Below are 27,649 nucleotides of genomic sequence, written 5' to 3' on the forward strand. Positions count from 1 at the left end.
ATAGCAGAAGATGTAGCAGTAGTTTTTCAACTCCAAAGGTGTTCTCCAGGCAGCTGTACAGCTAAGCAGTTAGTGTTAATAGGCCAAAGATTTAAAATGCTTTATTTTGTGAACAGCTGATTGTAGGAGGCAGCTCTGAGATTACATGGAGAATACTATTTCGATATCATAATAGCATAAAACTTGCTATTTGGCTTCCCAAGCCAGCAGCCAAAAGTTTGTTTCAGGAGCAAGGGACTCACAAGAGAATCTTAGATTAGTCAGAGAAAGCTGAGACTTGGGGGAGAATTCACACCTGTTCTGCAGCCACTTTGCTACCTATAGTGGCTCAACGGCCCCCAGGGAATTCTCCTGGCACAAGGGTTCTCTGGCTCTGCATCCCCCTGTTCCCACAGGAGTCCCTGGCTCAGAGGATGTTCTAGAGTAGAAATGGTCATAGACTTGTTACAGCAGCCCTAGCCAGCATCTGAGCCCAGCAAACCCAGGATCTGGGAGGCACAAACCACCTCCCATTGTCTGGCTCTGCACCAGCACAGGGATGAATCTAGACTCAAGAAAGCAAGAATGCAGAGAAGAGCAGAGAACGTATTATTTTATTTATTATGTATTTTTATCTCTGTATCGGACTCCTCATGCTGAAGAAGCCATAGTCTTTGGAAACGATAGGGGAAAAAAAAGTTGTGTGTGAATTAACTTTATTTTGTTCCTCTGGTGAGTAATCAGTCTTTAGCTACCATAGTTAAGCCCCAATGTGTCTTCTCAAAGTGACCTGCAAAAGGAAAAAGGGCTTTTTTTTTTTTTGCACTTATTTATTATGTATAAAGGCCTAAAAGGTTTTCCTTCCAACTTTTTCACATTAGAAATTCAAGTCCTGTCTATGCTGGAAAAAATTACTTCAAAACTAGTGCAATGTTGCCCTCATAAGAGCAAAGACTGAAAGCTAAACAAATAAGGGGAAGGGATTTTTAGTCACTATTTAGCAAAAATGCCTTTTCTCTAAAATGTTACAGACCCAACACCTTCACCCCTTCAGTTGAAGTGTTAGAGCTCCCAATGGAGCAACAAGATGAAGGAAGACCAGACTTGACATTCCTGATTATTCTAAGTTTAAAGAAAACTGTAGGAAAAAAAAGCCACCTTAAAAAAAGATTTCAGGCCCTTTACCCATAAAGTAGCAAGAAAGGACAAGCCCAATTTTAAAAAAATCCTCTGCAATCACCTTAAAGAAAGCTACATTCTATGCAGCATCCCTGAAGGACAGTCTTCCAAAACACAATGTGTCGCAGAACTTTTAAAATACATTTTTGGGGCCTCAAAAGGACACTTATCCCTCTAACTACATTAGTATACTGAGCAGAATGTTTAAGCACTGTTTGTTTCCTCGATAGTTTACTTTGTTTATAAATACACTAAATGTGCACCTTTCAACAGATAAAGGTGAGCCCCACTCATGGCAATCAGAGCCTCTCAATATTAAAGAACTGCCAGTTCTAGTATAAATGTAAGAGTGGTTCTGGCAACACCACTATAAACATGATGTTCTTTGTCACCACATGACCCATTAAGTAAAGTATTTAAGAATTTTAGTTGTCCTTTTAAATTGTGCATTACTTTAACCAGCATACACCCCTTCCAGACTGTTCAGTCCTACGTGTTTCAAAGATTTTTCTCTTGCATACCACATAGCTTTATACTAACAAACCTTTTCCTTTTATACTCCAAGTGGAAAGATTTTCACCAGCAATAAGTATAAATCCTGGGCGCGCTCTCAAAGCCATAAGCACTCAGTCCAAGAGACCCATCATCAACTTTGTTTACAGACCTTGTTGTTTTGCAGCACTTAGGAAAAAGTTTGCTCATATGAAGCTATACACTATGCAACAGAAAATCTTTCAGAGTTCAGTCCACGTACTCCTTCCAATCCCTGTTATACAGCACACTGACCAGTAGGATTTAAATTACTCTAAAGTGCTTTACAAGTCAGATAAGAAGTCCAGTACACATAAGATTTAACTAAAGAGTATTCATTTTATTTTCCACTAAGTCTTTTGTCTCAATGACATAACTAATAGTTGGACATCCTGCAGAAGGGCACATACAGTGAATCTGGCGAAGCATATGAACAGCCCTAGGGGGTTGAACAAAAGTAGGATTATTAGCTAACCAGAGAGAAAAAGTTAAATCCCTGCCAAAGATGTTACATTTTCTTCTTCATTTACACTAAGAGGGTTTCAAACTGAACAAAACCCTCGCATCTCTAACAATACACTCAGTCCTGACTAGTTTAACAAGATGACAACAGGATGACTATAATACAAAACTTCTACTACTGTACACACCTGTTGTCCAAGCCCTCCCCAAGCCCCATAATGAGGCTGCCCCATTATTTGCTTGCTTGCTGAGCCTGCCTGCGGAGGAGGACGTAGATCTTCTCCTTTATCCAGTCTTTATTGTAGGGTTGGTATGTCTGAGTGTCAGCACGGTAACTAGGGAAAGAAAAAAACGGTTAATGTAACATTGCTTTGTCCTTTGGTTTTACATTTCAGAAGAGGCTTAACAACTGTTTGTAAAGCTCACAAAGTGTGTGAGATAGCAAAGTAATTATCCATGTTTTACAGACAGATAGCTGAAGCCTGATCATGCTTCCATTTGACTGAGTGGGAATTTTAGCTGAAGTGACCTTGATCAAGTTACACAGCAAATCAGTTGAAAAGCATGGAACAGAACCCAGATGTTTCAAGCACCAGTAACTACTAGATCACATTCTCTCTCTTTTACATTAAAATTCAGGAAAATGATTTTCCTCCATCTACAGAAAGTGGAAAGTGAAGAGAGAAAGCCTTTAAAAAAGTGTTTAACACCTCAGAATTTGAGAATTGTACGCAAGTCATGAAACATTTTTAAAAAATTGAAATGCTGGTCCTCCTTGAATTTAAGAAACAGCAGGCAAGGTATTAATTTTCAAACATTAAATAAGTGAGAAGTTTGGAATTTAAGACCACAGATTTTCTACTTGTGCTTAGAATCTTTAAAGAAGTTTTTTTAAACCAAAGATCTTCAAGTCATTGAGGCTTTATAGAGCTCTTAAGTGTTTTCTTCATTCTCTCTAACAAAAGATCAAAGCCAAGAGAATTAGGAAGCAGCTCCAGCCAGCAACCCATTCACATATCAACTGGCAGTGAGAGTCCAGATCCCAGAACAAGCACACTCCCCAAAAAAGAAGGCTGCGATCTAAGCTCTCACACATTCATTCTCTCTTTACAAGTCAGGGATTACAAATTTATTTGAGCTCATTTACTGTATAAAGTAACACAAAGTTCATCACCAAGCTCTTGACAGACCCAGGAAACATTATATTAAAACACTGCCTCCACTGCTGCCAGTCCTAGCTACTTATAGCAAAAGCAACTCAACAAGCTGATGCATCAAGGGAGGTATCTGTGTAGATGCAGTACTAAGATTTGTCCCTTCATGCCCAGTTTTAATACTTAAATCTGGGATGTGCCTTTTAAAATATACAGTGCCTGACCTGGATACTCCAAGAAAGTGTGGTGTAACAGGATTAACAGAACATCTCTGAACACAATCCTTTCTACCCACGTGACAAGGACAAGAAAGGGATCATTAGCATTAAGCCGTGGATGAGCCAAAAATTAAGATCTGTAATGCCATTTGATTCAGTCCAAGATACTTTAGAGGTTTTACAGAACAAACAGAAAAAAAAAATCTCACCAAGGACCTTTAAAAACCCAGCAAGACTGTGACAAGTGTTTCAGTATCTCTATGCAATTGTAATAGATACATTCAGGATAAGTTACTGGGTTTTTACTAATTCTCAGAGCACTAAATGTATCTTTAAGAATCAGTAACTAAAGCTGCATTAAAAGATCCAATATCAAGCAGCATAGGGATTTGTGTAGTCAAACTGTGCAAAGTACATTACATGCTAAGTATGCCATCTGGTGGGAAACTATAAGCTAAAACACACTTTGGCTCAAACACACTTTGGCTTTACTAGGTTTGACTCGGCTCCTGATTTAAAAAACATAACATTGTATTAGAAAACAGAGGCTCCTTTTTAAAAACAAGGATCATATCATTAATCTGTCAGAGGGGAAAACAAAATATAGCATGATTGGTCAACCCTGCACCACCCCAATACTGCTGTAGCTGGGGATCAAGCACGGCAGGGGGAGAACTCAAGGACAAGAGAGAACTTCCAAAACTAGTATTAAGTGATCTTTTCATCTTTCTCGTCAATGACTTTGGCTGATGAATCTGAAGGGTTAAGGAACCCAAAGCCTGCAGGCTCTTTTCTGACTTCTCAAAATAATATGTCATAAAAACAAGTAATTGTATGAGAGAGGTAGGCACCTATTAAAAATAGCTTCACTGTGGCTGGATCAAGTTTTATAGAAGACTTACAGACCTGCACACATACTACACTCCGTAACTTCCTACAGTAGTTATCCAATGCTTTGACAATCCTTTTACAGTTAACTTCTACTCTGATTATGAAGAGCAGTTGCGCCCATGTCAGTTGAATAAACAGAAAAAGGTAGTTTAACTGAATGTTAGACTTCTTGTCTTATTTCTACAAAATTTAAGGATGCAAGTCAAAAAGTAGCTGAATATTTATGGTATGAAAACCAGCTGTTAATTGCCAGAAGTGCTGAGATTTAAATTGTATTTTCCAGAGCAGAACAGTAGGGGAAATGGGTCTAGTCACCCAGAGGTGTAGGAAAGCATGCAGAACTTACAATGCCATCTTGAGCTGCCCTCATCTTTTATATACAGAGGAGAACCCTGGAGACTACAGGTGAGATTCTCTAGGTGACTTAAGACCACAACTGTTACTGAAAATCAATGGGACTTGTGTTCTTAAGTCCCTTAAGTAATTTTTTTTTTTAAATCCCACCCCGCATTTCTAACGTGCAATGCTCTGTCTTGATCCAGGTAAACTGCCTACAGCGTAGTCCACTTTAGGAAAGTTAGGTGCAGCCTGTAGGCTCCCTAGCACATTGCCAATATGGTCCTCAGTAGAGTAAGATTTACCAACACTGTGGCCTCTTCAGAAACAAACCATGCTAGACAAGCTTTAGTAGCATTTGGAACTCCAGTACAAAGTTTTCTTATGAAGTTTTTGTTAAACGAGGGATCAAGCACTAGTTCTGGGCAGTTTATAATGCAATTTGTAATCTTACTGAAATGTGTTCGGGTACAAATACCTGAACTGTTATAAACATTATTGCGGATAAAATCTGAAATGGAACTGTCAACTTCAAAGCTATGTGTACTTACTCTCAGACAAATGTTATGTCCCAGTGCAACTCTTGCTAAGGGTGATATGGAATGCCAGTCTGTTTTATGGAACACTGCTGCCTCACCAACACAGCTAGTTACACTTCACAGAATATAAAGAGCATTTTAAACGGAAATGACACACATTTCTGGTCAGCAACTGATAGGTACAGGTGAGAATGGAAAATATTATAATATTGTCAAGTATTATATCACTGATTTTGTACACAGGCTTATAAGTGATTCCTTGTTACTTTTAAAACCGCTGTTTTCCCAAAATGGGAGGGAAGCCATCCCTTCATCTGCAAAATAGGATGGGTGTTTTGAAGTACTACCTTCCATACAGCAGAACAGTACTTACACAAGACAACTGAGGTCTGCCAGGTCATCAATAAAATCAAACAACTGGCTGATGTCATATGTAATGGATGGGCTGTTGGGATTCATTCTCTTCAGATGTTCTTCATACATTTTACAAACTCCTGCAGAGAGATAAGAACTTTCAGTACCATCAATAATGGCATTAAAAGCCTAGTGGTTTCAGTTTGCCATAAGTTCCTTCTGGTATTAAAGTTATAGGCAACAATAAAGTTTATAGAAGCACATTTGGAATGGGAACATGCAGATGCTATAGAATTGTTTTAAAAGACAATACCACTCAGCTTTAATATTTTATTTCAATTTTACAATGTTGACTAGTTCTCCTAATTGTTTGTACAGCACCCAGAACACACTGATGTGGGAAATGGGTCGCTATTATTTACACCTTTTTAAGGTATCAGAGTTAAGGAAGTACTGTCAAATAGTTCAAGAACATAACTTATGAAGTAGTGAGAGAGTCTTCTGGATTTTAATTCTACACTTAGTTCAAGGCATAATTTTACAAAAATGTACAATATACTTGTTTTTTTACTGAGTACACAGGTCAAATATTTAGAATTATCTCATTGCTGGTTCTAAAGCAGCGAAGTTGACAAATCCTAGCAACAGAGCTGTACACTTGCCTGCTGTGCAACAGGATCAGACATCAAACAAGGAAGTAAATATTCTCAAATGGAGCAATGGACTTTCATACGTAACAGGCAGAAAGTCACTTTTCCAAATGTAAAGAGATCAGATTATAGCAGGGGTGAAAATATGATTATTGCACTTTCTAAAAAACCCACAGGAGTTCAATATTTTATACATTAATTTAAGATTCCTCTAAGCAGCAAATCAACATTTCCCATCTTGGAAGAAAAAGTCTTTTAGAATTTTTTTTTGGTAAGTAAAGAATTGTCTAGCTGAGGAAAACTTTAATGCTATTGGTACAATAAGATATTCTTGATGTTAGAGAGTATAAGAACTAACGTGATATACCAATTTTTTTAAATGTTAACCCAGTCAACTCTTTTTTATATTGTGCTAAAGTGTAATGCTAAATTAAACACCCAAATTGCTTCATGTGTGGTTATGCGGTCTGAACGGTCAGGTTCTATGTCTCACAGAGCCTGGTCCTGAAGTGCTGAACACTCATTCTATTGACTTGAATGAGAGATGAGTGTGCTTAGCACCTCAGATGATGATGCCACCAGTGAATCAATATAAAATTAGCCCAATTTACAAATAAAACATTTTCTTCCATCTAGCCTGCAAACTAGTGTGTGTCTGAAAGTCAAACTGGTTTCTTTCTGGCTCACATACTCCTAGTAGCAGAGTTTGCAATTAGTATTTATTTAGTTGATTATGTGCAAAACAATGGGATCTAGATTACCGCTCATAGCAGTATTTGCTTTGTAGGGATTAGTAGTTAGAAAATTGGGATCTGATCCTGCAATGAGATGCACACAGGCAGACCACTTGCACAGTGCACATCTCATTACAGTTTCAGGGCCTTAGTCAGTAAAGTCAGAATAGAACTCTGAATAAATACAGGAAGAAGATTTGTGAAGCAACGAGGAGTCTTTTTGAAATAACTCTTTCGCCCCTTGCAGCAAACTGTTACACCTACAGGGCACTTTTTGCTAAGTTATTTTTATACCTTTTTAATTTAAGGAAACATGTTCAGAATGGATTCTCTCAGCAGGTGAAAGTTTGGAAAAAATAATCAAACTAAACTGGCCTTAACAAGAAGAAATTGTCTAAAGCGTCTTCATCCCAGAGGCAGCAATGCTTACCTTCCATGCACTCATTCACCGATTCATAGTCGGCATATGTTCTCCCTTCTGGCCTCTTAGTAGGCTGAACAAGCAAAATTGTGTGAGACTGCACAAAAACAAGACAGTGACTCAGACTTAAAAATACTCATTAAATACACAAAGACTAAACTGAAGTTTAGAAGACCAACCCATAAGAAACAAATTCAGCTGTATTTCTAGTAATCAGATCTTATATACTTGTAACATATAAATCTCACTGTCTAAAGGAGAATCAGAGTAAGAGTCTTAAAATCACTTTGCATTTCTTTCTAAAAAAATCCTATGAGGCCTATAGTACAGAAAACAAATGTCACATTATACCATGAATTAGAAACTGAAAAGAGGACTGCCTCGTGGCACTGTTTTGGCCAGCAATTTTTTCTTCCAATCACAGTTGAGACTTGTCAATGTACACATGTGCTTCTCTCTTGGATAACAATCTTGTATTATTTCACAGTCAAATGCACTGACTGCATTCAAGAAATAGTATGCAAGGCCCAGGCTGTTCCATTGTAAATACAACACCAGCGTAACAAAAGAAATGAGAATTAAAAAAAACCTACTATATTGGAGATTATATTGATTTGCTTATTCCATTGTAAAAGCTGGCAGTTACTGGTTTTGTTTTAATACCCTAAATGATGGAAAACCAGGGTGGAATCAAACTTTCATTTCACTAACATTAAAAATCTCACCTCAAGGTGAAAAGCCAGCACATGAAAGATGAGACTGAGTATTCACCATCAGTTACAAGTGAACACAAAGTTCCACAATTATAGTCTGCAGTTAGCTATTCAAGGATGAATGCATTTTAATTTCTAGGACTTTCTAGCTCCTTGCACCTTTCTCCAAAGCACCTGATACTGTCCACTTTCAGACATGATACTGGACAAGATGGAACTTTCATCTGATCTGTTATAGCAAGTCCTACTATGTTCCTGTCAGGTCTTTTAAAAATGGCTTTAATTACCACCTCCGGCCATTACCAAGCAAAACACATTTAACATAGTGCAGAAAGCCAAAGTACGAAGGCTCAGACATCAGCATCTACTCAGTACGCACGCAGAAAGGCTTCTACCAACTATAGATTAGCTCTCAGCAACATGACTAAGATGCTGCATCCATAGTGAACAGTGGACATCGGGGAAGCAGGGGATGGAAAGAGGGCAGGGCCAGGGCACTGATATAAGTACAATCAAGTGAATGCAGATGGTATGTAGCAGGGTTTTAAGTTACTCCTACTGCCAGCCAGAATAGTAGTTTGCTTGAATTGGCTCAAGAACTTCACTTAAATGAATGTCATAGTAGCATTAGCCCTTACAGAAGTGCTTCAAATATATCCTCCTCCTCACTGGCAGCTGTTAGTCAGCTACCAAAGCACTGATCAGCAGGCTTCCTTCAGTGTAGTTCACTTTCACATGAAAGTAACAAAACACTAGGATTATCATCTCTTTTTGCATTTCACTCAGTTTAACCAGTGAAGCAATACAGATCAATTTCACTTTCTTTTCCTAACATATACAGAGGGCTCTGGGTTCCAAGTGCTACAAGAAAACATTTGAATTAAAAAAATAAGCTGTTTAATGGCATTATGTTCCACAAATTCAAGGTAGCGGCTCTTTGAATAAGAGTTTATATTGATTAAAAAGTGACCTGCAAAGGATTTTTTAAAAACTGGACTTGACTCTCCCCACGTGTGATGTATACAGGCCTTTCACTCCCTCTGGGGATTTCATTTACACTAGTTCTCCTATCATCACAGACTTTTCCAGCCTAAACAGATCTCGAATTTCTGGTGTATAAACAAACGGAAAACGCATCGTGAGAAAACCCGCCTGGGCCCCACGTGTGCAGCAGAGAGAGCCAGACAAAGCCACAAGCCCAGTCACGGCGCGTGCAGCTCGGTCACCCTAAGGCTAAAACCCCTGCCCCAGGGGCCAGGTGCCTGGGCAGACACGTGCTGGGGCTGTGGGTGAGGAATCTACCCGCGCGGGTAAACACGGGCCTTCGCCCCTCCCTGCGCAAGGAGCAGCCGAGGGCTGGAGATGCCCGCTGGGGAATCAGGGCCCCTCCTCCACCACGGATGGGAAAAAAACGGCCGCCCCCGGGTGCCGCGTGAGGGTCCCCGTGATCTTGCCCCGCGCGAGCCAGACTCGCCCCCGCCCCTCTCCCCGCGGAGCTCGTGCGGTCGGGAAGAGGCGGGGTCTGTATCCCGCTCGGTCCCCAGCCCTGGAGCGGGGGCGGGAGGAGACACGCGGCTGGGGACTCCGCCAGGCCGCAGCGCTACGTCGCCCTCAACAGACCCATTCCCGCCACCACTACGTCGCGGCCCGACCGTCCCGGTTCCTCCCCGCACCCCGGGATCCCCCCCTCCTCACCATGGCGACTCGTTCTCCACAGCCCCGCTGACTGTGACGGTCCCGAACTAACAGTTCCCAACGGTCACCCGCAATCCCCTGCGCTAACCGGAAACACTCCACCAACCGCCAACCAGCCCTTAGTTCCCTACCATAGACATCACGGGACCAGACCAGAGCGCCTCCAGGGCGAGAGAGGAACTCTCGCGAGAATACCACAAGGCAAAACGTCACCGGCGTTGCGTATGCCGGAAGGGGCACAATGGCGCCGTTCTTTGAGACTTTAGTAGTCATCTTTGATAGGGGCATCGTGTCCTATCAGAGACTTTGTGCCTCTCGCCCCTTCCAAGGTGGTCCGTTAGCGATTATTTGTCCGCCATCTTGGAATCGGGCGGGAAGTGGCGGCAGAAAGTGAGTCACGTGAGAAAGCCCCTCCGTTCCTGCCCCCCCCTCACTGAGGGGAGGCTCAGGCGGCTAACCCGGAAGCTGCTCGCGGGAAGGGGAAGTGTCTGACTGCGGAGCTGCCACTTGGCCTCCATGGCAGCCGCGGGGGACGCCGGGCGCAGAGGGGAGCCGGAAGCCTGAGGGTCTGAGCTCCCCGCTGAACCGCTCCGCGCCGCCCTCCGCCAATCCTCTGAGACCAGGGGCCAGCGGGGGAAGGCGAAGGCGTTGCTGGCGTCTCCCTGCGGCCGGTAGGAAGGGCCGGGCTCCCTCCCCGCTGTGTCTCGGGGCGAGCGGCCTTTCTGTTGCCCCTGGGGCTGGTATCGTCTGTGAGCGGGGTGGGCCCTTCTCTCACCCGGGCGAAAAGGTGCCCTCTGCCCCCGGGCTGTGGGAGAGAAAGGGCCTTTCCGCTCCCCCAGGGGTGGCCTAATCCCCTGGGGCCCTTGAGAGGGGAGGCGGCGAGAGGGAGAGAATCGTGGGATCCCAGCTGCTGTTGACAGATCCAGGGATCAGGGCCAGGAAAGCCAGGTGTCTCTCTCACACACTTAGCTCTTGGGGGAGGGAGGGAGTTTGTGGCACCACCGGGGAAGAGGCGCCTCTGACCTTCATGACTCTGCTGGAGCCGCAACACCTGAACAGGTTGAAAAACTGCATGCACTAAAAGCTGGAAAAGTTGAATTCCACTTTAAGCGAGTGGACAAAAAGCAACAACATGGATGATTTCATCTCCATCAGTTTGCTGTCTCTGGCTATGCTGGTTGGCTGTTACGTGGCAGGGATTATCCCCTTGGCAGTTAATTTTTCAGAGGTAAGCAGGTTCCACCAGACTGTCCATCCCTTGTCATGCAAGAATCTTGGGAATGAGAAAGACAGACACCTATCAACTCGTCTAGCTCGTCCCCTTGGGGCTACTGCTGGCTTGTTACCAGTGACAGTTTAAATTAGGGAGATTTCAAAAGAAACATTAAGTGAAATATTAAATCTCATTCAACAGTACAGAATCTGTGATGAATGTAAAATGTATTTTAAATTGCTTTAAAATGAATCCTACAATTAATTTGGAACTGCAAATATGAACCTTTTATTGCCAAAGTAGAACAAAGACTCTGCATGAGTAGGAAGGAGGTGGCAGAAGCTTGATGTTTCTTTTTCAAAATGGTTTTAGATTATAAACTCTTGAAGGCAGTGACTGGTTTTTATTATATGTCTGCACAGTGTCTGGGTAAGGCTTCTAAAAACACTAGTACAAATAATAAGAGAAATTCTCTACAAAACTCAATGTTTCCCTCTTTAATTTTCCAATAATATTCCAAAACCTTCATCATGGTTGCTCTCCCTGTGCCAAAAGAAAATTGGGTTTGATTACTTCTAGAGTTCACAAAAATCTTCTGAGCATTATGTAATCTATTTTGATACTTATATGGTCTACATTACTGTAGTATTTGAGGGAGATGGGGTGATTTAATAACCCACTGTTCTCTCACCTCTTATGAGCTGAATCTCATATCTTCACAGTTCTCCATTGTTCAGCAGTGACCCCACCTCTCCCAGTCCCCCAAATAGTTTGTTTTTATATTGGGGTAGCACCCAGAACCCCCAGTTAGGACTGGGGACCCATTGTCTTAAGTGTTTTACAAACAATAAAAGTTTCTGCCACAAAGAGTTTATGATATAAGTATAATATAGTGTTAGGAGTCTTATCCTTGATAAGGCACATTAAGTACACAATGTTGATTTGGGGGTTTACATGAATGAAGACTGTCATAGAGACATTAAGATGAAGGAGTCTTGGATCTTCTGGAGGAGGGAGAGAAACTTTTATTAAATAAAACACACGTTAGGCACCAACGGATTTCTTCCCATAATTAAATGTTTAATGCTTGGCTCTGAGTTCCCTTTTTGCTTTAGATATGATGTATATCAGTGGCATTACACTTTTTTTATTTGTGATTGCAATAATGGAATGAGTAAATGAAAAGGGGAGTTTAGAAGTGAATGTGATATTGAAAGTTTGTAGAGAAAATGTCTCAATAGGAATTATGGCCAGCTCATAGTCTCATTAGCAAGGTAGCATCTTATGTATTAGCAGTAATGGTTTAACTAGTAAATCCTTTCCTCATTTTTCTTCCTTTGCTTGTTACAAGAATTTGGCCTTTCTGGAATATGCACTAACCTGGTGTACAAAAATATTGAGTTTATTTCCCTTTGTTCAAGATTTTAATTCCAAACTGTAATCCTGGGGTTCTAAACTAGAGTAGTTTAGGGGTGAAATTACCTTTGCTTAGAATGTTGTGAGATGTGGGTGCAGACAGTCTCAAAAGAAGGTTCCAAAGTCTGTATAACTACAGATTTTGAGTGAAGCAGTTTGTTTAAGGGATGGTTTAGTGAATTGTTAACTGAAAATCTGTTTACCTAATTAATTTTCAAATAAGGACAAGTCAATTTAGACCCAAATTCTTTTTAACTTGACTGACATGAAGACACTCTTGTGACTGTGCAAGAAAACAGTGTGGATTTTATGGTTCTCTTGTTCTGTGCATATTTTACAGTAACTCCTCACTAAAAGTCATCCCGGTTAAGGTTGTTACGTTGCTGATCAGTTAGGGAACATGCTCGTTTAAAGTTGCACAATGCTTCCTTATAACATTGTTTGGCAGCCGCCTACTTTGTCCACTGCCTTCAGGAACAGCAGCCCATTGCAGCTAGCTGGTGGGGGCTTGGAACAAGGTTGGATCGGCAGCCCCCCTATCTGCTACCCTAAGTCCCCCTGTGCAGCAGCTGCCCAGAAGGCTTCCAATTGCCCGCAGTTCAGCCCTCCCCCCACTGCCATGTGCTGCTCCTGCCCTCTGCCTTGGAGCTGCTCCTCGGAGCCTCCTGCTTGCTGTGCAGGAGAGGAAGGAAGGGTGGGGGGGCTAATGTCAGGGTGTCCCCCTCTCCCCTACTCCTGCCCCCTCCTTTCTCCATATAGAGCAGGGTGGGGATAGGACAGAGCTCAGGACAGGGAGAGGGAGAGACCAAGACTGCAGTTGCTGTCTCAACTTCCTGATCTTTTTAAAGGCAATGTACTTAGAGTTTGGTCAGCATGCTTAAAGGGGCAATGCACATCTCTCTCTCTCTCTCTCTCGTACACAGAGGGTGTGTGTGTCTCTCTCTGTCTCTGTCTGCCATGCTGTCTCCCCTCCCTCCATTCGTGCTGCCTTGTAGAGTGTGAGGCTACATTAACAACGTGTTAACCCTTGAGGGCTCAGCCAAATGCTAGTTCATCATTTAGCAGTAAGGCATTCCCTGGGAAATATCCCACCCTCTTCCACCCTCTAACTTCACCACCTCAACCAAGCTTCACAATCATCATTGCTGGGTACAGTATTAAATTGTTTGTTTAAAACTTATACTTTGTGTGTGTAGGTCAGGTCTCCGCTACTGGTGCTATAGCTCTCCTACTGTAGCACCATAGTGTAGACCCTTCCTACAGCAATGGAAAGGTTTTTTCTGTTGTAGGTAGTCCACCACCCTCGGTGGTGGTAGGGTAGGTCCACAGAAGCAATCTGCTGTCAAACTCGCCATGCATCCACACTAGGGTTTGGGTTGGCATAGCTATGTCATTACCCCCTGAGGGAGCGACGTAGCTATGCCTGTCAGAATTTTAAGTGTAGGCTAGGCCTCAGAAACATGTTTAAGCTAAATTATATAAGTCACTCTTAAAATGAAATGTGTGTCCACACAGTGGTTTCCATTAGTTTATCTAAATCAGTGTACATTTGTGTGTGTAGGTAAGACCCTAATGTGGCTAATCTAATGATTCTGATTGCAACATGTTTGTGTTGTGAGGTGTCACTATACATTATTAATTTTCATGAAATTACTTGTTCTCTGGTATTTTTTTTTCCTTTGACCTCTGACTAGCTGATGATTATATTTTAAACAAATAAGTTGTTAGTTTCATCATGAACTAGCACTTGGCCTTGTTATGTATCAAATTAGGATGATGGTGACTGCTTTTTCACTGCAGTTTGCTAATTGTTTAAGAAAAACTAAACTTTTGCAGTGACATCTTTGTAGTTGTGTAGAGAGTAGGATACCTTTTTATAGTCCATTGCAATTTTTATTTAATCCTTCTAGTCAGACTTTCAGATCAGTATAAATGCCATGGTAAATTTTTTGAAGAAGTATCATAAAACAGTTGGGGTCATTCTGCATTTATGCATCTCCTGATCACACTTCTTTTCTTTTTTCTTTTTTAAATCAAGCTGACATAAACTGTGTACTGGTGCTTTTGAGAGCTCCTTTGTTATTTTTGACTATTACAGCGCCATAATTCAAGCTTTCCTTTAAATAAACCCTTTTAATGATTTTCATGACTTCTGTTTAAACCTACCTTGGGGATTGAATCCCTTCTGTAATGTGAAATTTTAGATGCTTGCAAAACAGGAATTTCACTACTTACTCCAGCTTTAATCCTTTACTAGAATTAATATTCATTTTTTTAATGTGAAAAGTTTAAGCCCTGGCAAGGTTTTAGGTTTTTTTATATGGGTCCATCTATAGTAATTTTCACTTGTGCCATTTTTTTAAAATTAAGTCCATTTGTCTGATGGTATGTTGCTGGAGAGGGGTCTTTAAAGCAGAGTTGTACTCAGGAAAGTGTAGTTAGGACAACTTCTTGCACATAAAAACGGCCATATTGGGGTGGACCAATGGTCCATCTAGTCCTCTAGCCTGTCTTCTGACAGTGGCCAATGCCAGGTGCTTCAGAGGGAATAAACAGAACAGGTAATCATCAAGTGATCCATCCCATCGTCCACTCCCAGCTTCTGACAAACAGAGGTTAGGGGTATGTCTGCACTACAAAATTAGGCCGATATTATAGAAGTCGATTCTTAGAAATTGATTTTATACAGTCGATTGTTTATGTCCACACTAAGCGCATTAAGTCTGCAGAGTGCGTCCTCACTACCGAGGCAAGCATCGACTTACGGAGCAGTGCACTGTGAATAGCTATCCTACAGTTCCCGCAGTCTCTGCTGCCCATTAGAATTCTGGGTTAAGCTCCCAATGCCTGATGGGGCAAAAACATTGTCACGGGTGGTTTTGGGTACATGTCGTCAGTCACCCCTCCCTCCGTGAAAGCAATGGCAGACAATCGTTTCGTGCCTTTTTTCTGTGCGGACGTCATACTGCTTTCAGCAGACGGTGCAGTAGGACTGCTAATCGTCATCATCCACCGCTTCCGCTGCAACTCTGCTCTGCTGCTATTGTCTCAATAGCGAATTTCTCCATGTTGTTTGTCATGGGCTCCTGGGTATGTGTGTTCTTCCTCGGGAAACGTGCGCAGTGCTAACTGTCGTCCTCCATCACTTCTGCTGTAACTCCACCTCGCAGGTCCTCTCGTCGTTCTCTATAAATATCTATTCTCATGTCATCCGTTGTCAGCCACCGCTTCCATTGCAACTCTGCTCTCCTGCAGACGCCATACCACGGCAAGCATGGAACCCGCTCAGATCACCGTGGCAGTTATGAGTAGTGTAAACACCTCGCGCGTTATCCTGCAGTATGTGCGGAACCAGAACCTGCAAAAGCAGGCAAGGAGGTGACAGCAGCGCGGTGACGAGAGTGATGACGACATGGACACAGACTTCTCTCAAAGTACGGGCCCCAGCAATTTGGACATCCTGGTGGCAATGGGGCAGGCTCATGCCATGGAATGCTGATTCTGGTCCTGGGAAACAAGCACAGACTGGTGGGACCGCATAGTGTTGTAGGTCTGGGATGATTCCCAATGGCTGTGAAACTTTCGCATGCGTAAGGGCATTTTCATGGAACTTTGTGACTTGCTTTCCCCTGCCCTGAAGCGCAAGAATACCAAGATGAGAGCAGTGCTCATAGTGCACAAGCGAGTGGCAATAGCCCTGTGGAAGCTTGCAACGCCAGACAGCTACTGGTCAGTCGGGAATCAATTTGGAGTGAGTAAATCTGCTGTGGGGGCTGCTGTGATCCAAGTAGGCAGCGCAATCACTGAGCTGCTGCTATCAAGGGTAGTGAATCTGGGAAATGTGCAGGTCATAGTGGATGGCTTTGTTGCAATAGGATACCCTAACTGTTGGGGGGCGATAGACGGAACACATATCCGTATCTTGGGACTGGAGCACCTTGGCAGCCAATACGTAAACTGCAAGGGGTACTTTTCAGTGGTGCTGCAGGCACTGGTGGATCACCGACATCAACGTGGGATGGCCAGGAAAGGTACATGACCCTTGCATCTTCAGGAACTCTGGTCTGTTTGAACAGCTGCAGGAAGGGACTGACTTTCCAGACCGGAAAATAATTGTTGGGGATGTTGAAATGCCTATAGTTATCCTTGAGGACCCAGCCTACCCCTTAATGCCCTGGCTCATGAAGCCATACACAGGCAGCCTGGACAGTAGTCAGGAGCTGTTCAACTATAGGCTGACCAAGTGCAGAATGGTGGTAGAATGTGCATTGGACATTTAAAAGCGCACTGGCACAGTTTACTGACTTGGTTAGACCTCAGCGAAACCAATATTCCCACTGTTGTTATTGCTTGCTGTGCGCTCCACAATATCTGAGAGAGTAAGGGGGAGACGTTTATGGTGGGGTGGGAGGTTGAGGCAAATTGCCTAGCCTCTGATTACGCGCAGCCAGACATCAGGGTGATTAGAAGAGCACAGGAGGGCATGCTGCGCATCAGAGAAGCTTTGAAAAACAGTTCCATGACTGACCAGGCTACGTGTGACAGTTCTGTTTGTTTCTCCTTGATGAAAACTCACCCCCTTGGTTCACTCTACTTCCCTGTAAGCTAACCGCCCTCCCCAATTCCATCACTGCTTGCAGAGGCAATAAAGTCATTGTTGCTTCCCATTCATGCATTCTTTATTAATTCATCACACAAATAGGGGGATAACTGCCAAGGTAGCCTGGGAGGGGTGGGGGAGGAGGGAAGCACTGGGTGGGGTGGTGGATGAGGAGAGGAGGGAAGGAAAAGGCCAGGGCCACACTGCACTTCAGAACTTATTGAATGCCAGCCTTCTGTTGCTTGGGCAATCCTCTGGGGTGGAGTGGTTGGGGCCCGGAGGGGAGGGCCCCCCACCGCATTCTTGAGTGTCTGGGTGAGGAGGCTATGGAACTTGGGGAGAAGGACGGGTGGCTACACAGGGGCTGCAGCGGTGGTCTGTGCTTTTGCTGCCTTTCCTGCAGCTCTACCAGACGCCGAAGCATATCGGTTTGATCCCCAAGTAGCCTCAGCATTGCATCCTGCCTCCTCTCATCACGCTGCTGCCACCTCTCCTCTTGCTCCCGCAACCTCTCATCTTGCTCATCCCTCCTGTCCTCGCGTTCATTTTCTGTTTCCTGGACTCTGCCATTGTTTGCCTCAGTGCAGGAGGCCTGCATGAGCTCAGAGAACATTTCATCGTGAGTGCATTTTTTTTTCACCTTCTTATCTGCGCTAGCCACTGGGACAGAGCGTTGAAACATTTGCAGCTGCTGGAGGAAAAAGGGGGAGATTAGTATTTAAATAGACACATTTTAGAGAACAATGAGTAGACTCTTTCACGGTGAACCAAGCTGTTAATATTACATAGCACATGTGCTTTTGGTACAAGGTCGCATTTTGCCTCTTACATTGAGGGCCTGCTGGTTTGGTGTGAGAGATCACACGCAGGGCTGGGCAACAGAATTCAGCTTGCAGGCAGCCATGGTAAGCCACAGTCTTTCAGCTTCTTCAACCTTCATAACATGTGGGAATGGTTTCAAACAGCAGCGCCGTGCTTTCCCATGCCAAGCACCTCTCCCTACCGCGTGACTAATATCAGGGAAGATCCCTGCCAGCCAAACGCAAACAGCTCAACGTGAACGGGCCCCCCCTTCACCGTGTGGCGAAAAGCAGGGATGATTTCTTTACAACCACAGGCAAACAGCCCAGCAGGAAAGGCCGCCTCTGAATGTCCCCTTAATAATGTCCCTGGCGGATTTCCGCTCCATTCCCAGACATGTTAACAGACTTTTCCAGTAGCTGTACTGACTGCGAATGCATCCCAAGTCTTCAGGGCAAATTAATCATTAAACACCCTTGCTTTTAAAACATGTGTTATATTTACAAAGGTACACTCACCAGAGGTGTCTTCTCCGGCTTCATGGTCCAGGAGCCCGCCTTGGGAGGGTATTGGCTCCAGGGTGATAAACAGTTCCTGGCTGTCGGGGAGAACGATTTCTCCACTTGCCTGTTGTGCACTGTCCTCCTCATCCCATAAATCCTCATCCCTGTTGCGTGAGACTCCCACCTTGGAGACTTTTTCAAATATATTGGCATTTCGTCTTTTGAAATGGAGTTCTGATAGCACGGATTCATCTCCCCTTACAGTGATCAGATCTAGTACCTCCCGTTCGGTCCATGCTGAAGCTCTTTTGCGATTCTGGGACTGCATGGTCACCTGTGCTGATGAGCTCGCCACGCTGGGCAAACAGGAAATGAAATTCAAAAGTTCCCAGTGCTTCTCCTGTGTATCTAGCCAGTGCATCTGAGTTGAAAGCGCTGTCCAGAGCAGTCACAATGGAGCACTCTGGGATAGCTCCCGGAGGCCAGTACCGTTGAATTGCTTCCACACTACCACAAATTTGACCCAGCAATGTCAACTTCAGCGCTAATCCCCTCGTCGGGAAGGAGTACAAAAATCAATTTTAAGAGCCCTTTAAGTCAACAAAAATGGCTTCGTCGTGTGGACGGGTGCAGGGTTAAATCAATCTAACGCTGCTAAATTTGACCTAAACTCATAGTGTAGACCAGGGCTAGGGCACACTCAGAACATACTGTTGCATCCCCGACCATCCTGGCTAATAGCTATTGATGGATCTATGTTCCATGAACTTATCTAGTTCTTTTTTTGAACCTGACTATTGTTTTGGCCTTCACAATATCCTCTGGCAATGAGTTCCACAGGTTGACTGTGCACTGTGTGAAGAAGTACTTCCTTTTGTTTGTTTTTAAACCTGTTGCCTATTAATTTCATTGGATGACCCCTGGTTCTTGTGTTACATGAAGGAGTAAATAACATTTCCTTATTCACTTTCTTCATACCAGTAAAGATTTTATAGACCTCTATATTCCCTCTCAGTCATCTTTTCCAAGATGAAAAGTTTATTAATTCCAAGCTTATTAATCTCTCTTCATACGGAAACTATTCCATACCCCTAATCATTTTTGTTGCCCTTCTCTGTACCTTTTCCATTTCTAAGGTATCTTTTTTTTGAGATGGGGCAATAAGATTTGCACACAGTATTCAAGATATGGGCTTACCATGGATGTATGTAGAGGCATTATGATATTTACTGTCTTCTTATCTATCCCTTTCCTAAAATGGTTCCTAACATTGTTAGCTTTTTTTGGCTGCCACTGCACTCCCTACGTATCTGAGTTATATACATTTGTTTTTGTTACTGTTACCACTGCTATTCAGCACCAGTGTCATCTATAGGTGAACAAGCTATATTGCATATTGGTTCATTCACCAGCAGCAGTCCTACAACCTAGGTGTCATTTTCATCTCCATCCTCTCTAAACCTGCACATGTAGGCAGCATTCAAATCCTGCCTTATCTCCCAGTATAAAATCTCTAAAATCCTACCCTTTTCTCTCTGCCCATGCTGCTAAAACTTCCATCCAAGCCCTCTTCATTTGCTGCCTTGGTTATAGAACCCACCTTCTCTCTGGCTTTCCTGATACCCATTTTGCTCCCCTCAGCTCCATTTAAAATGCAGCTGCTAATCTTCCTGGGTCGTCATTCTGTTCATGTGGCTCCCCTCTCTGAAATCACCTACTGATTTCCCTCTTCGCTGCCACATCAAATATTGACTTCTGATTCTTAGTCTTACCTTTCACAATTTAACACTGCCGAATTGATCCTCTCTTGATTTGTATGGTGTCCATTTTACTGTCAGTGTCCACCTTGGTTATCCATTTGTCCACTCCTCCCATGAAGACTTTTGGGCTTTTTTTTTTTTTTTAAATATGCTGTCACTCATGCATTGAGTACATTCTGAATTAGTTCATAAAGACACTACTCTGTCCTCATTCAAATATGTCATCAGGACTTCTCTTTAGCACAGTGTCTGGAGAAGCTGTTAGCTATGTTGCTCATAAGCTAGGTAGATGGTCAGTAGGTACCTCTGAGATGTCTTCTCCCCCGCCCCCTTTTTTTTAAATATAACTGTCAGCCATTTAGCTGTGTCTGGGTTATCTAATAACTATTTCCCTTGTCTACCTTCCCCATTCCTTCTGGTTGCCTCACTTGTTGCATCTCTTGTCATTTAGATTGGAAGTTTTTTGGTATTAGGACCATTTTTTTACACTTTGTACTGTGGTTAGCACAAGATGTGAAACGCATTTGGAGATGAGGAGGGCAAATCCCCTTATACAGCTATGATCAATGGGCAGAGAGAAATTCAGGGCTATATATTCCTAATAATTCAGAGCAGAATGCCCACCCTTGTCAATGGGAGGTTTGCACAGGATTCAAAGGGAGCATGTGGCCTTCATGTAGTAACTCAACATATTATTTATTAGCTGTTTAGTGCCTTGTTACATTAATCACACATTGAGGCAATATGCTCCCTTTTAGGCCCGCTGCTATTCCTGATTTGTTTCTTTTCCTTTCTTATCCTCCATCCTCTCTTTCTCTCCCTCTTCCTTGTTTTTGTGAGTCTTCTCTGTTTTTTCCTCTACATTTCCTTGCCGATAGCAACCTTCAGTTGCCTCCACCATGGGGCTTTCAATCCCAGCTCCTTCCCAGTCCATCTATTAAAATGATCAGCAATTAACAGTTAATGTTGACATTGAAATGTCATGATTGGGGTGTAGAGTTGACACTCCAGATTAATAGAGAACAGAGGATTTCCCCTACATTGTTGTTTCAAACTGGATTCAGGCAGATATCACTTTATCAGTTACACTCTGTTTATGTTTAGAAAGTTATCTCTGCAGCCATGAAGTCTAGAAATTTCCTTTGTTTTTTAAATGAAAGCTGAGTTTCTGCACAGTCTGGATATATCCTGCAGGCTTTATAAATACACCTTGCTGGCCAGGTGTATATTTGACACCCTGGTCTACTACAGTTGGGCTCCTGATTCTGATCAGGGTTTTTAGGTGCTACCATAATTCAAAAAATAAGTTACAAAGGGAATTTTTTACTCTGTTTCTATAATCTAGCCTCATTAAAGAGCAGTAGTCAACAAGTTGTACACTGTATTAATAGTACATTATTATTTATTGGTTTTAACATTGCAGAGTAGGTTTTGGGTTCATAGGGCAAAAATTTGGATTTTTACAATGGACAAAAATAAGGATTATCATTTGTAGGGGGACACCTCAAAAATGGCCTTGCTTGAATGGTTCTGAAAGTATAAACCTGAATCTGTCAAAATTGGGCTGCTGATCCTTCAGATTTGATCCTTCGAAACTCATACATGCTTAAACAGTATTCACCTCAGTGGATCTGGCAACCGAGGTTTAGAGTAATCTTCATTGTCAAGTAAAATAGTCCTGTCTACTGCAGGTATTTCCCATTTCATTGCTTGTCAGCTGCCCTTATTTATCAAAGAAGAGGACATCTTTCATTTTCATTTCCTGCTCAAAATTGTCTAAGTTAGAGATGCTGACAATACACATTGCTATTCCAACTGTTTATTAACCTTTAAGAATGTAAAGTTATGAAATTCAGTTTCTGGAATGAAAATATATATTGTAAAGTTTTGTGGATCATTTTTTCCCTACTCTTTTATAATCTTTTTTTTTTTATACTGTTTTGGAATCTATCAGGCATACATGAAAAACAGCTAACTTTTTCTAAATCCATATAAATTAGAAGGGATCGCAATCTATTCATCTGTTACCACTCTCTTGGGGAACTGTACTGTAGACTAATAGACCTCACTTTTACGGGGGGAAGGGAGGGAATCCTAAATGATTGGCAAATTTTAACCCATTGTGTTTTTCTGACAGGGTAGATTGATATCAATCACTGCTTTTACTCATGATTTAAATCAGCAAGCAGGAAATTTTGATTTAATCAATCAATTTTAATCGTGATATGCATTTGTACTTTTTATGATTTTTCTAAAAAAAGGTTGATTCTCATTGGTTGGTAACCATTAAAACACATTGGTTTGCAACTAAATATAACCTTTACACTAAATTTGGTCCTCTCTTTTGCTAACCAGGAGGATACAGTATATCTCTGCACACGTATTTAACCAATTATATAGCTGAACATACATTTATTCAGATTTTTAATTTTTATATTTTTATTGCATTAGAAAACAGTGAATGTTACATTTCTTCTTTACTAGATGATTAAATTTTTGCTTGTGATTTGTGTCAATCTGCATTTGGATGGAAATTGGAATTCAGTTAAAATTCACAAATGGCATTTTAATTGTTTTTATTAAATAAAACTACTGTAAATATGATGAATACATAAAGTTTATCAAAATGTTTTATATTTAAAACAAACTGATTTATTAAACTATATTATCTGTATTTAGTGAATTGAACTTATTATTTCTGGTCATCACATCCTTCAAAATTTTAGAACTAGTAGATCTCGCCCTCTTGCACCTCATTTGTATCCACAAGCTTCCTTGCTTTTCAACTCCCAGTTATGTTCTTAACATTGAATTAATTAGTCATTGAACTGAGCTAGTTGAATAAACTGAAATGAAGAAAATACTCTCTCTGCACCTGCAGAAGAGGATAGTTCTGTCAAAAGTTGGTTTAACACTTCAACGGACTGGTTCCAGGTGCTTAGCCAATGACTTCAACCAGTTCAGTGGTTTGACTTTCTTTAATACTTCAGCAGCAAAGGTACTTCTTGAATATTTTTTATTTAATCTAAATTATTTTAATAGATTATGGTAAAATTAGGCCTTTATATCAGCTATCGTAATTTCAAATTTAATTTTAAATAGGTTTAGTTTTAAAGAGAAAAATGTATTTAAATAAAATAATCCAATTATTTATTTTTTTAAAAAGCATTGTCTTCTATCCACCCTACTTTTTAATTCAAAGTAACAAATCTTATGAAGCACTGAGTTGTTGAGCAGAACTGCATGAAGTAAGTTTACTCCAGCGTAAAGTAAGTAGTGTGTGTTAAATAGTGTTTGGCAGTGTATGCAGAAAAAGCTCAGAAGTGAGTCTATGGATGACAAATCTCACTTAACACTGGATTAAAGTAATCTCTAAAACATTGCAAGGGAAACATGCATTGCATCCATCTTACCTTGATCTGTGGATCAGGAGCTATAATTTCTCATGCTACTAGTCTTTTCAACACTCTTGAAAAAAAATATTGATCCCAAATGTTAAAGTTCTTGGTTTTTGTTGGGGAATAGGAGAGGTGTTTTTTTTTTTTTTTTTTTTACTTGTTTTACTTGTTACTTGTTTTATGCTTCCTTGCAGGAAAGGTTAAAGTTGGTGACAGTTCTGGGTGCTGGGCTCCTCTGCGGAACTGCCTTGGCGGTAATTGTGCCTGAAGGAGTACATGCACTTTATGAAGACATTTTGGAGGGTGAGAAAAAAACCAGCCTGATATATGTCCTTGTGCAAGACAGTTGATAAGCCAGAAAGGCACAAGTAGAGTTTCTTACTCTGAGAATAATTAAAGTTGATCTCTTGCTTAAACCTCAAACAATGGACATAATGGACAAAAGGAATTGCCTTTGAAAAAGATTTAATTTGTGTTTATAAGCTGCTGCTTTCTGTGATTTAGGTCCCTTTTGGTTATTGCAGTCACTATCAGTGGTGTTTTATAGATCTCCATATATTTTTATCTTGCAAAAGAGTCTCATTCCCTTGTAGCTGAAGAACTTTCTAAGCTCAGTTGGCCTCAAACAATTTTGCTAATTAGTTTAACAGGCCAAAATTGCCTGTTAAACTAATTAGCAAAATTGTTTGAGGCCTACTGATATTTTTTGTTAAGTGAAAGTACATGTCTTTAGAGAGACATAGGCTTAGGGTATCCTTGAAGCCCAAAAGTCTTGGATAACTGTACCAGTTATACCATCCCTTAGTTATATCAGGTAATGCCCATCATCTCTCATCTTCGAGTGCATTCTAATCCTCATTGGAGCTTGAGGTGCTTTTACAGTTGTATGACACAGGTTTTGAGTAGATTTAAGATCAGTAATTCAGTCAAAGGTGGGTGGCAGCAGCGCACTGGATCCTAATACAAAGAAAAGTCAAGATGGGGAAGACGGGACTCTAGAGGACTTTTCAAACTTGTTTGAAGTACCAGTTCTGCTACTGCAGATCAGTGGGTGAGAACTATATGATACCATAGTAAGGTGTGTTTTTGTTTTTCTTGATATCTCTGTGCTTTCCTTTTACATGTTTTGGAGAAGAATATATTTTTCATTTTTACCATTTGCACTTCTTTAACCTACTTTATAGTCTGTCTGTGTATTTTAGGCTTGTCTAGTGCCTTTCATGTAACTTAAAATTATTCGTATTTAATAAATATAGAATCTTGCAATAATATAACTATTTATTCATGTGTTCATACACTTTCCAATCTGTATGTTTGTTGTAGCATCTCACTATACTGCACTTCAGTTGAGGGTTTGTGATCCATTCCATTTTAATCTTAAGTGGGCAACACATTATTTCTCTTTGTTATGATTAGCAGCAGACAATGTTATTGGGAGCACTTATATTTTTCTCATTAAATTTTTGGTCGGTTTATTGCCCAGGCTTGACACCTTCAGTGAGCTGAGCTGACCCATTAAACTATCAAGTAAATCAGAGGCATTTGAAAAATTCTGTCTCTTCCTATTTACACAGCAGTTCATGCATATTGTCCATCCATATTGAAGTAAAATACGTAACTGGGAAACTTACAGTATGCATTAATGCTATCTTAAACTAAATTTCTAACATGAAATGCCCTGCACAAAGCCAATCTAGCTGTAAAGAAATTATTTAAGTAACATTAAGTGTTATTTTTTTCAGATACAGTGATTTCAGCCCAGAATTTAGGTCCCTTCAGTGTAGCTCAGGTTACAAATCAAACTTTGATCCTTTGTCTCCCTTTTTAGGGCAAATAGAAGAGAACTAGAACTAATAAATCAAGGAAAAATGAGTTAATCCTAATATTACTGCAGAAACTGTGTGTATTATGTGTGAAGATAAAGTTGTAGAGAGCTGCACCCACTTACATAGACTCAGCCATGAAGGTCGTTATAAAAGATATAGAGTCCACTTACAAAAGTAAGGCATTCAGAATTAAGCATAAGAATCTGATCTGACTTGTTTTCCTTCACTCATTAAGTCTGAAAGGTCAGCTAAGAAGATTTTTAGTCTTACCTCTAAATTTATTTGATTCTACTTTCACATACGCAGCCATGTTTAACTAAGTTTGAATCTGATTTTTGCATGTCAGAGACTGCATGTATCTAGAAGGATATTTGTATCTGTCATTGAGACACAGAAATTATTCACTGATGCCTCTTTCTCACTATGCTAACATAACAAATTGATTAATACAGCAATGTTCACTCTAGGCTGTGCAGTAATAGGCTATTAGTACAACCTTGGGTATGTTGTGAGGCACAAGATCAGTGGCCTTGTACCATCAACTGTTGGAGAAGTGCAGTCAGTAACCTATTAATGCACACCCTGGAGTGGTCTGTGATTGTCTGGCTTATAAGCTTGACCCACCCCCCAAAACTGCTTTTATGTAATGTGTACCACCGCTATTTTTTTTTTAAAAGTTCCTATTAGAAGAAAAGAGTAAAGAAAAGATGTGCTGCTCCAGCTCCCAATGCATCAGGTGTTCTTTCTCCCCTGTGTTTTAAAAGCAGAATTGTTTTTAGACATAATGGTTTATAGGGATTCTCTTTTTAGTGGGGTGGTCCAAACTGTGAGTTGGTACATCGCTGGAAAGGCCTGACTGGTGCAATCATAACATGGCTGTAGACCAGGGGTGGGCAAACTTTTTGGCCCAAGAGCCACATCGGATTTGTGAAACTGTATGGAGGCTGTGCCTCCCCAAACAATCTGGCCCCTGCCCCCTATCCCCCGCCTCCCACTTCCCGCCCCCTGAGTGCCCTCCCGCACCCATCCAACTCCCCACCCATCCAACCCCCCCTGCTCCTTGTCCCGTGACCACCCCCTCCCGGGACCACCGCCCCAATCGCCCCCTGTAGGACCCCACCCCCTATCCAACCCTCCCTGTCCTCTGACTGCCTTGACTCCATCCACACCCCTGCCCCCAGACAGGCCCCCCGGGACTCGCACGCCTATCCAACCCCCCCCGCCCCCGGCTCCCTGTCCCCTAACTGCCCCACGGGACCACACCCCCATCCAACCCCCCCTGCTCCCTGTCCCCTCACTGCCCCGACCCCTATCCACAGCCCTGCCCCCTGACAGGCACCCCCCTGGGACTCTCATGCCTATCCAATGCCCCCTGTTTCCCGTCTCCTGACTGCCCCTCCCCCGAACCTCCACCTCCTCCACCCCCCCGCCCCCTTACCGTGCTGCTCAGAGCAGCAGGAGCTCGCAGCCTCGCTAGAGCCAGCCGTGCCACCCGGGAGGAGCAGCGGGCCAGAGCGCTCGCAGTGCGCTGAGGCTGCGGGGGATGGAGGACAGCGCGGGAGCAGGAGCTCGGGCTGGGCAGGACGGTCCTGCGGGCCAGATGTGGCCCACGGACCATGGTTCGCCCACCTCTGCTGTAGACAGTCAGTATTCCCAAGCGTACTCTGCTGTAGTGTGTCTGCAGCGTGATTAAATACTGTGAGCATTCCCCGCCAACCCACGGAACTATTACTCACAAATCTTACAGATTTTATTAAGTAAAGATGAACTATAAAGCTTTTTTCTTCATAAAGTCTGTGATCCCAAGCAAAAAACAGACTATATATTTAAATTTCAAAATTTTTCAAATACATCTTAAAACAAAATTGATTTCCTCTTTAAGAGGTCTGTTTCTGTGGCAATGGAATTGATTTACTAATCTAAACAGAACAGGGAATGTTTTCTTGAATTGAACATTGTAGCTCACCTTTTTTTGAGAAGGTTCATGTACACAAACTGATCTGGGCTAGATATAAAAAAACACATGCTGATTGGCAGTGTATTTTCCAAATTTTTATTTTTGACTTTAAATAGCAAAGTAATGTACAAGAAAAACAGCCTATAAAAATAATTCCTGTTTATACAGCTAAAAGGGAAAAAAATGCAGAAAATAAACCTTGATAAAAAGAAACATTGGCTCATATTGTTCCCTTGGAATTGTGTGTGATTATATTTTAAAAAAATTAAATGTAGGGCTATCAATTAATCGCAGTTAACTCAAGTGATTGATGCAAAAC

At 42.0% G+C, this 27,649-nt stretch overlaps 2 protein-coding genes across 3 annotated transcripts in view; one reads left to right on the plus strand and one right to left on the minus strand.

The window, feature by feature from the left end:
• Positions 1-634: 634 nt before the first annotated feature.
• On the minus strand, positions 635-10,031 carry ERH (ERH mRNA splicing and mitosis factor). Of its 2 annotated transcripts, XM_074957042.1 has the most exons (5): positions 9,857-10,031; positions 7,458-7,545; positions 5,663-5,783; positions 2,340-2,486; positions 635-769 (listed from the first exon to the last, which is right to left on the minus strand). In XM_074957042.1, the coding sequence occupies exons 1-4, from the start codon at positions 9,857-9,859 to the stop codon at positions 2,384-2,386; spliced, it is 315 nt and encodes a 104-aa protein (XP_074813143.1). In that variant the 5' UTR covers positions 9,860-10,031; the 3' UTR covers positions 635-769; positions 2,340-2,383. The 2 variants fall into 2 exon arrangements, with proteins under 2 accessions (XP_074813143.1, XP_074813142.1); XM_074957041.1 differs by lacking the exon at positions 635-769 and having other exon boundaries at positions 2,026-2,486.
• A 508-nt stretch (positions 10,032-10,539) lies between these two features.
• Positions 10,540-27,649, plus strand: part of SLC39A9 (solute carrier family 39 member 9) — a 41,444-nt gene continuing 24,334 nt past the window's right edge. Inside the window, exons 1-2 of the mRNA XM_074955549.1 lie at positions 10,540-11,084; positions 23,742-23,850. Of these exons, the coding sequence (XP_074811650.1) occupies positions 10,989-11,084; positions 23,742-23,850 (205 nt within the window). The 5' untranslated portion in view covers positions 10,540-10,988. The remainder of the gene's footprint in view (positions 11,085-23,741; positions 23,851-27,649) is intronic.

Source organism: Natator depressus, chromosome 6 (genome assembly GCF_965152275.1).
Source record: "Natator depressus isolate rNatDep1 chromosome 6, rNatDep2.hap1, whole genome shotgun sequence".
Classification (NCBI taxonomy): domain Eukaryota; kingdom Metazoa; phylum Chordata; order Testudines; family Cheloniidae; genus Natator; species Natator depressus.

What these genes read in the sequence shown, in the direction of transcription:
- ERH (XM_074957042.1), bottom strand. An exon ending in GGTGAATGAGTGCATGGAAG is followed by an intron (nt 5,784 to 7,457) that starts GTAAGCATTGCT and finishes ATCTCTCTGCAG; the next exon opens with GAGTTTGTAAAATGTATGAA. An exon ending in GCAGACCTCAGTTGTCTTGT is followed by an intron (nt 2,487 to 5,662) that starts GTAAGTACTGTT and finishes TTCTTTCCCTAG; the next exon opens with TTACCGTGCTGACACTCAGA.